The following is a 10,111-nucleotide window of genomic DNA, read 5'->3' as shown; positions in this document are numbered from 1 at the left end:
CATGACGCTTGTGACGGACGAGCGTCGTGTGTGAACCATGGCTACGCTATCCCTACCCCCTCAAAAAGGGAAGATCTACAAGCCGATTGGCCTGTAGATTCGCTACGCGTTGTGGGCTTGTAGATCTGCTCTTTTTTTTAGCTAGCTATTATGGAAGTCCCTCCTCCCTCTCTCTCTCTCTCTCTCTCTCTCTCTCTCTCTCTCTCTCTCTCTCTCTCTCTCTCTCTCTAGCTCTCTCGTAGGAGGAGCTCAGGACGGATGAACCGAACGCATCAATCGGCGGGTCGGAGATAGTAAAACGTCCGTCCTGTGAGAGCTGGGAGTCCCGATCGTTGCGTGTGTGTTTACCGATCGATCGCCTCGATCGTTTGATCTGATCCAACCCCCCTCCAGTCCCTGGCCCGGCTTGATCACCAGCCACTGAGTAGACCCAGGGCTGATCCGGACCGGTGCAGCAGTGATTTGTATGGTATCTTGCCGTGTGTGTGTGCGTGTGTGTGTGTGTGTGTGTGTGTGTGTGTGTGTGGGATCCTTAATACTAATTTGTAGAGGAGTTGTGGAACAAGTGGCTCTTGAATCTGAGGAGCCCCTAGCAGGAGGACGTGTTTGACTCCTTGTCTTCGGTGGAGGAGGATGGAGAGGAGGACTCTACTGTACCCCACTGTGCTGATTCTACTGATGCAATGTAAGTCACTCTCGCTACTGTACCCCACTGTGCTGATTCTACTGATGCAGTGTAAGTCACATCTGTACTGTACCTCACTGCATGGTGTTAATATGGAGGGATGGGTGGGAATGGGAAATTCATACTACCAGTGATGTGAAGTAACTAAGTACATCTACTCAAGTAGGCTACTGTACTTAAATACAATTTGATGTTTTTTACTCTACTGGAGTATTTCCATTTTTTTTAATTACTTTTGCTGCTACTCCACTTACATCTCAGAGGCAACTATTGTACTTTTACTCAATTATTTGTTACTAGTTACTTTGTAAAACCTGTAAAATACTTTGTTAACCGCTTCAGTCATGGTTATTTGAAAATAGCAGATCTACAAGCTCACAACGCGTTGCAGATCTGCTATTTTCAAAGGATTTGTATTTTGGAAACATGTGATTTTGTGCATAATGAGTACTTTTACTTTCAGTACTTATATTTTAAAGCAAATACGTTTGCACTTTTACTCAAGTACATTTTGAATTTGTACTTGAGTTTTCTACATTGCAATATTGATACTTTTACTAAAAATGTGAGTACTTTTACCTTCACTGGCTGGATGGGAATGGGTCATTCATATTTGTGTGTGTGTGTGTGTGTGTGTGTGTGTGTGTGTGTGTGTGTGTGTGTGTGTGTGTGTGTGTGTGTGTGTGTGTGTGTGTGTGTGTGTGTGTGTGTGTGTGTGTGTGTGTGTGTGTGTGTGTGTGTGTGCGCTTAAAATACAGATGATTGGCACAGGATACTGCATTTAATACCTAGTAAATAGGGTTTAGTACCATTATTAGCATATAGCTGTTCCATGGCCAGTGTTTGTCAACACTTTTCAATACCGTAGTTGTTTAAAATAACAGTTTATCTTGTACATGACATGTATGCAGTAGCCCAAAATGTGGATGTTTTCAAAGCATTTACTGCATGGCTACTAATCATGGAAGTTTTTCAAAGCATTTGTTATTTTATAGGCATACATTTGTGGACATTGCAAAGCATTTTTCTTTTTTACATAGGCATAACTAGCCTGTTTGTGAATATTTCAAAGCAGTTTTTTAGTTTTTTTAAAATATAGGCATACAACTATTTGTGGATGTTTCAATGCATTTGTCTATACCATATCTGTGGACATATATATATATATATATAAAATAAATATTTTTTATATCCATACAGTGATGTATTAATGGATGTTTTGTAGCATCGTGGGAGAGGTAGGAACATTCTCACTGGCAACAGAATAACTTGATCCCCGAATTCCCTGACTTTCCGTTAGAATCCAACAAATTACGCAAGTGGGAAGTGACGCCAGTGGATCCTGGCTGGGTTCCTGCACCAGTTGGCCTGGAGTTGTGTTTGTCTAGGCGGGTGTGTGCCACCCAGGGGTGTGTGTGTGGGCACCAGCCCTGGGCGGTGCGTGGGTGGGCACTGGGCAACTGGCACTGGTGGAAGAAGTACTCACATTTTGTACTTAAACCACCATTATTTGATACCTTTTCTCTATTAAAAAATAGCAGATATGCAAGCTTGTAGATCTGCTATTTGTTTGAAAAATTGTGTTTTTATTTGGCAAATCTATACATATATATTTTTTTAAAGTGAACATTTTTAATTCAAATCTTTGCTTCTGGGGGTCCCTGGAACAACATATTTTGAGATGGGGGTCCGCGGCCAAATACACATCATTTTGACATGAAAACGTTTGAGAACCACTGGTATATATATATATATATATATAATATATATATATATTTTCTTTTTTAAATTGTCATGATTTGCCGCGCTATGAGCTTGTAGATCTGCTATTTTTGAATAGCCAAAGGAATCTAAAATGACACGGATACGTTCCAGTTCTTAATGGGTTAAGTAAAAGTATCAATGTAGAAATGTAGACATACTCTGTTACAAAAAAAAGTCCGGTATTCACTTTTACTTGAGTAAAAGTACAAAAAAAATAGCAAATCTACAAGCTCACAACGGGTCGCTTTGCGAGCTTGTAGATCAGCTATTTTCAAACAGCCTAAGTATACATAGGGCTTAAGTGGTTAATGTATGTTTTGTAATAATAATCCAAATCTCCAAAGTAACTTGCAACTAAAGTTTTCAAATAACTGTAATGGATTCAAAAATACAACATTTGCCTCTGAGATGTAGTGGAGTAGAAGTAAAAGTATTGAACATTGGAAACACTCCACTTAAGTAAAAAATCCTCCAAAGTGAACTTAAGTACTGTACTCTTGAGTAAATGCACTTAGTTACTTTTACACCACTGGGCACTGGGCAAGCAGAGAGGTACCAGCTCCTTGCGTGACGTGACGCCCCGATGGTTTGGATGGATTCTTTCTGACACCTCCAGAACTGTGTCACTGTCATTGTCACACACACACACACAGCATCCAGACAGACCGGGGGAGACAGGCCACAAAACACACTCATGCGGACATGAACGCGCGGGGGGGGGGGGGTTAGTTTAGTTTGTCAACAACACTGGTCACCTGTTAAGCCGCGAGGTAAAGAAGCATTCAAAGATCTGCACAACATTTTCAAGATAAAAAAAAAAAATAGCCGATCTACAAGCTCGCAGCGCGGCACTCGGTGCCGCGCTACGAGCTTGTAGATCTGCTATTTTTTTCAATAGCCAAAGTTAGCCGTAGCCAAGCTTGTAGATCTGCTATTTTTCAATAGCCAAAGTAAGCTATAACCTTTATTGCTATACACACCCTCAACTGGCCTGCTTGTGGTTAGAGTGTCCGCCTTGAGATTGGGAGGTCGGATCATTCCAAAGACTTAAAAAAAGAAAAACAAATGCGGCCCAATGCCTCTTTGCTTGGCACTCGGCATCAAGTGTTGGATTGGGGGTATAAGTCCCTGTGACATACTAGCGTCATGTCCAGGGGATGTACCCGTACATCAAGTCATCACATGCTGTTAAAGGGATATTTCAATTTCAAATAAGATAAACATTAAAAAATATATATTAAAAAAATGAATGAAAAGAGTAATGGAAAAATCACGGCCCCCTCACGCGTTAGAAGGACATTCTAAAGTGAAATATCCCTTTAATATCTATGCTGTTAAAAGGATAGTTCACCCAAAAAAACACTTTTTTTCTATCGTTATTAATCATCCCATTGAGACTTGAATTCATGCAATAATTTGATGTCCAGCGGACGGTGGGCAGCGGTTTCCGGTAGGAGACACAAATACCGGAACCGCTGCCGGTCATCAAATTATTGGCCTAGGAATGCCGACAAAAACAAAAACAATATTCATGAATTCAAGTCTCCATGGGGTGAACAAAAGTCATTTTGGGGGTGAACTATCCCTTTTAATAAGGTCTTGGTTTTATAGGTCACAGAGTTTAGTGTATAGTTTTTCGAGTGGGCTTAGGGATGTCTGTTCTTTGTTGTTATGTCCGTTTGTCCAAGACCAAGGACCGCAATGGAAATAAGTCTCTGACTTTATTGTGTTATTTGACCACTCAAACCCCATATGGGTAACCGGAGTCCCTCAGGGCTCAATACTGGTGTCTCTTCTGTTTTCAGTTATCGTGGGGAAAGCTTTCGCCGAAAATGGCAGATCGACAAGCTCACAACACGACGCAGCGTGTCGCGTTGTGAGCTTGTCGATCTGCAATTTTCGTCGAAAGCCTTCCCCACAATAACGATTCTGGGGTTTAAGTGGTTAAGTGAATGTTATTGTACTTTCCCTTTATGAACCAATCAATCAATCAATCAATCAATTGATAAATCAATTAATCAATCAAGTCGCCTCACGCTACGGAAACAGGAGACATGTTCCTCCCCTGTGGGCCACATGGTTTGGGAAAGGCTTATACTTAAGTATATACACCCTCAACAGTGCTTTCATTGTGCAGAAAAGAAATAATAGGAGAACGTTATCTCCGAGCAATTAGTCTATCAAACGAGCCGAGCGACCATTGTGCGACTCATTATACATCTTCATTGCTACAGGCACAAAAGACTGTCTAAGTCTTTTGTGTGTCCCCTTTTGGAAGATGAATCATATACAAGGAGAGGTACATGTCATTTCCCATCTCCTTTGTGTAGCGTTTGTATTTGTTGACGACACATGTATTATTGCGTTCATCTATTCATGCTATGTTGAGGAATTGAATGCATAGGACCGCAATGGAAACACGTCCTAGCCCATTAGGACCTGGAACGCATCTGTGTCACTTTAGATTTCTTTGGCTATTGGTGCCGCGCTATGAGCTTGTAGATCTGCTATTTTTGAAAAATCTTTAAAACATTATTATTTTTTTTTTTCAAAAAACTGTTAGGATTTAGAAAAAAAAATTAAGAATTGCCTCAGGTCTTAATGGGCTAGACAAATCCAAGACTTTTTTTTGTGTTATCCTTTCAGCCTTAACTGTCATGATGTATGACTTCATCTGCTTGACCCAGTACACACATGTGCATCTACGTAAGCATATCGATATCCGTGATACGATGACCATCAACTACTTTATCAGAGCGACTGAGGTCTGTGCACAATGATACCAGACGCATGTTCTATTCCTATCCGTTCTGTTCTTGTCCTTGTTCCATTATCTTCTGGTCACGTCACGTGTCCGCTGTACAATACTGTATATACAGTATGCTCTATGTGTGTATTAAACTTCAGAGCTTGTCGTGTGATACTGCCTGGTGTCGTCTGGTTCTCCGCGCGTGCGACTCAACAGAAACCATCACTCACCACCACCCTTACAGCAGTTAGATGGAGACTCTTAGGGACCATATGTTGGTCAACCGAAATCACAACATTAATGCCTTACTGTACCTCTGTGCTGTTTACATTTCTGACTAAACAATTCAATCAATCGATCTATCAGGCCGTACGTTTTCCAAGCAAGAGAGTTGGCATCAACTCCTTTTTGCACATTGAATCCTAGCGTCCCTATTCTGTGTGGCGAACATTGGGCGAAAATAGCCGATAACGCGACATGCTGTGAGCTTGTAGATCGGCTATTTTCGGGCGAGGAGATTTGGCGTGGGGGGCGGGGGGGGGGGGGGGGGTATTTTCCCCGCTTGGGAAACATAAGGTTCCCTGTTCGATCCCCCCGGTTCCCGCCTGAGTTAGTGTCGAAGTGTCCTTGATCAAGACACGGAACCCCATACTGCTCCTGGCGTGCAGGTGTCTTACATGGGTCGGTGTGTGAATGAATGGGTGAATGAAATGCACATTGTTAAAGCGCTTTGGATAAAGGCGCTACATGCTGTAAACGCACCCCATTTGCTACTTATGTGTAAAAAAACATCCGTGTGATTAATAGCGTGTTGTGAAGTTTCAAGGTGAAGGACTATGGGAGCGAGCCGCGCTCCCCCACTACAGGCGGTGCGCGTTGTATCGCGGAAATATGAGTCACATATCAAGTGTGTGGTTGGGGTGGAGCTGTGGGTATCCATCACCCTTATCTCTCTCTCTCTCTCTCTCTCTCTCTCTCTCCCCACCCTGACACACCATAGCTGACGGAGGCAGCTGTTGCTTGCGGAGAGAAGTGCAGGATTACAGTTGCACAGAGGGGCTTTGTTCTCGAGGAGAACGCACACGCGCGCACGCGCACGCCCGCACACACACGCTCTCACACACCCTCTAATTGTCCTCGTCCTGTTGTGCTGGGTCCCTGGACTGTCTTGAAGTGAGCGTGTGTGTGTGTGTGTGTTGTTTTCGTCCATCAGTCTTAAGCTACTGCATAGAATCTCCCTTCACGTTTCACCGTGGCTTTGTAACTTAGTTATCTCTTAATCCCTATAAGATCGTACTTTGTTCTACGCTAAATAGCTAAGATAGTCCATGTACAACAACCTCATGAGCTTGTGCATCTGTTTTTTTTTTTTGTGTGAACGCCACCCATTGCGCCAGGGAGCGCAGCGTGGCGCCTCGCGGGCCGGCGCACACATGCCCACAGTCTGGCTGAAGAAGGCGCAGGCCAACTGGGCAGATTAAATAGTTTGGCACGGAGCCCTAGTGAGCTTGTAGATCAGCTATTGTCGCCGATTGTGCATTCATTCGTGCCCCGTGTTTTTGCAGAAGGTTCTTCCATGTTATGCCAAATATTCATGATTTCTTTGCCCCATTTTCTTCCCTTTTTGCCAAATGTTCACCTATGACCTGTCCAGAATAGGGATGCTAGGGTGTGTGTGTGTGTGTGTGTGTGTGTGTGTGTGTGCGTGTGTGTGTGTGTGTGTGTGTGTGTGTGTGTGTGTCTGTGTGTGTGTGTCTGTGTCTGTGTGTGCTTTTTGTTTACCCAATTTAGTCGTTATTCAAATGAATTCCTCCCCACACACGTTTCTGTGTTGTCACTGCTGTCGCATCCTAACTGACTCACCTGCCAGCAAGGAGCCCCCACCGGGAGGACGCAGAGCCTTCGTCCTATACTCCTCCCGCCCAACACTCCCTGCTGACAGGCTCCGCCCCCAGCCCGTAGGAGTTGTGCCGGGACAATTATCACCCTCCCCGCCCGGCTCCCCCCCCACACCCCCCTGAACACGGGCCAATTGTGTTCGTATAGACCAAAGGTTTTTTCAACCCTTTTCATATCGAGGTCCATTGTTTATTCGGCATTTGAGCCGCGGACCACCGTTTGATGAGACTCTCAGACCCAAAACTTTGAATATTTTGTTGTCGTTGGATACGATTTTTGTCCACAATTCCATGCTGTTTTGATGTTGGTACCATAGCAGAGAGGCCAACGTTGATCAAAATAACATTTTTTTATGTTAAATAATGCAGATGTTTAACAATAACGTAACTCTTGAGAGCGTAAACATGAAACCAAATGGACCGGGTCCATTTGGTTTCATTTTTACGCTCTCAAGAGTTAAAGGAGTAGTTCACCCAAAAAAATGACTTATTTTCTACCAAATGCACACCCCATGAAGCCTTGAATTCATGGAGATGTTTTCGTTTTTGTCGCGTTCCTAAGCCACTAATTTGATTCCCGTCTCCTAATGTATACGGTAGGAGACAAAGTAGATTATTTGTGTCTCCTACCGGAAATACACCTGGTCATCAAATTATTGACAACAAATCCATGAATTCAAGGCTTCATGGGGTGTGTAATTGATAAAAAAAAAAAAAAAATTGGGGGGTGAACTACTCCTTTAAAGATATATAAGGGTCCATTTGGTTACCAACTCTCCATCATTTAGCTGGGGACCACCTGGAACCCCCTCAAGGACCACCGGTTGAGAACCACCGGTATAGACGCTCGACAAAAGCCGGAGGCACCGCGGGTGCATTCGAACCCCCATGCCTCCGCTGTGGTGGTGGTGGGCACTAGGTACTTTTTTACCTCCGCGCCGCCTATAGCGCCCGCCGATAGGGTTCATGTGGTTAATGAGTAGACTGTGACCCGGGCACGGCTCCGGGAACACCTAGTTCCATCGGTACCGCCGTGTACTCACCTCATCGCGGGGGGGGCCTCGGCACGCCAAGCGCTGTGCCAAGTTATGACTCTCATGTGCCGTCTTTCTATTTCTGCTTTACTCCTCTGCCAGTTAAAGGGGAATTTTGCCCCACGGTTTTCTTACCTTTTCTATGATGTTATGATATCAATGGTACAGTAACTCCATCCTGTGTGTGTGTGTGTGTGTGTGTGTGTGTGTGTGTGTGTGTATTACTATACTTGCGAGGACCAAGTATAGTAGAATTTGAAGAAATATACATTATGAGGACCGTTCTCCTGGTTGTTTTATATTTTATTTAGATACGTTTACAACTAGACGCGTCGCAATTTGCAATTGCAAAGTGTGGTTGCGCCGACGCGGGTCGGGACTCGAGTAATACGCCGGGAGGAATACCGTCGGAGACTGCGCCAATCACATCGTCGCGTCACTCCTGAGATCGCTTGCGTTTCATTTTGAAGGGACTGACCCCCCCAAAAATCATGTTTTTGCATCAAACGGTGACATTTTGCGCATTGGTGGCGCCCCCTATGGGTCAAAGTGGAAATGCTTTGGGGACTCGTTGAGTAAATCACCCTCGACATGTGATTCAAATTTGGGATCGATTGGACGTTTCGTTCGTGATTTTTGACATTTTTGGTAAAACGGGCCCCTCCCGCTAACTTTGGAAACGATTTACGGACGGACGGTACGGACTATCAAAATTCCGCTTGGATAGGTTTATCGCATGGGTCCATAGATCACGTGTACCGATTTGTGTGAGATTTGGAAAGAAATTGAAGGAAAAGGAGCAAAAAGTGTGTTTTGAAGAAAATTCAAAATGGCGGAAAATCTATCCTGACGCAAATGGGCGTGGCCTATATGGGAAGATGCGTCGTGACCCAAGGAATCCAGGGAAATTTTGATTTTACGACCTACGGTTCAAGAGTTATAGGCCAAAAGGTAAAGGGGGCTGTTATAGCGCCACCATGTGGCCGACTGGTGTGATTATTTTCTTAATAATTTTTCCAAAAACTATTAACCTCCCCTCCAAGTTTTGTAACTGTAGCCTTTACGGTTTCCGAGAAAAAAAAAATACTTGAATGGGAGTTTTTGCAATTCCCATTAAAGTGGATGGGGAAATTTAATGCACTAATAAATCAATATCAAAAAATCTATCCTGACGCAAATGGGCGTGGCCTATATGGGGAGATGCGTCGTGACCCAAGGAATCCAGGTGAAAAGAAATTTTGATTTTAGGACCTACGGTTCAAGAGTTACGGGCCAAAACGTAAAGGGGGCTGTTATAGCGCCACCATGAGGCCGAATGGTGTGATATTTTTTTTTATAATTTTGGACTTAATTATGAATTTTCCCTCTAAATCTGATAACTCTAGCTCTTAAGGTTTCTGAGAAAAAAATACTTGAATTTGAGTTTTTTCACTTTTACATTAAAGTGGATGGGGGACATTTAATGCACTAATAAATCAATATCAATTAAACTATTCAACCAATCTCTTGATTTTACTATTTGAAGATCTGGATCCGGATCCTCCGATCCAGTCCGGTTTTTCTACTTATTAAAAATGGCAAAATCAACAGGAAGTTGACATTTTTATTTAAAAAAAAAACAGTACTGGGTTTGGTGATGTTCTATATTGTCTGAATCAACTTTGTTTGCGTTCGTCTTTGTGCTAAAAGAGTGACTTTGAGAGCAGTTTTACTGTACAATGTAAGTCAATGAGGAGCATATTTTGAATTATCAATTTCTAATCAATGGAGCAATTATTTTTTATTTCTTGCCCACCTTTGGAGTTACATCATGGCGAGGTAACTACACAACCCAAACCTCTACCAAAGTGGTCTTGCCCTTTAAACATGATTTATACTTAGTTGCGCGCCAGTGTCATGCACCGAAAAATAGCCGATCTATAAGCTCACAACGCGTCGCAGCGCGACGCGTTGTGGGCTTGTAGATCTGCTGTTTTTCGGC

The 10,111-nt window shown here is 43.3% G+C and overlaps 1 protein-coding gene across 1 annotated transcript in view; it reads left to right on the top strand.

The window, feature by feature from the left end:
- Positions 1-252: 252 nt before the first annotated feature.
- The window catches only part of jam2a (junctional adhesion molecule 2a), a 49,796-nt gene continuing 39,937 nt past the window's right edge, over positions 253-10,111 (top strand). Inside the window, exon 1 of the mRNA XM_084050897.1 lies at positions 253-685. Coding sequence (XP_083907023.1) covers positions 634-685 — 52 coding nt within the window. The 5' untranslated portion in view covers positions 253-633. The remainder of the gene's footprint in view (positions 686-10,111) is intronic.

The sequence above is a fragment of the Gymnoscopelus microlampas genome, assembly GCF_963454915.1.
Source record: "Gymnoscopelus microlampas genome assembly, chromosome: 24".
NCBI classification, from domain to species: domain Eukaryota; kingdom Metazoa; phylum Chordata; class Actinopteri; order Myctophiformes; family Myctophidae; genus Gymnoscopelus; species Gymnoscopelus microlampas.
The sequence above is the reverse complement of the archived record's forward strand: the minus strand, read 5'-3'. Positions and strand labels throughout refer to the sequence as shown.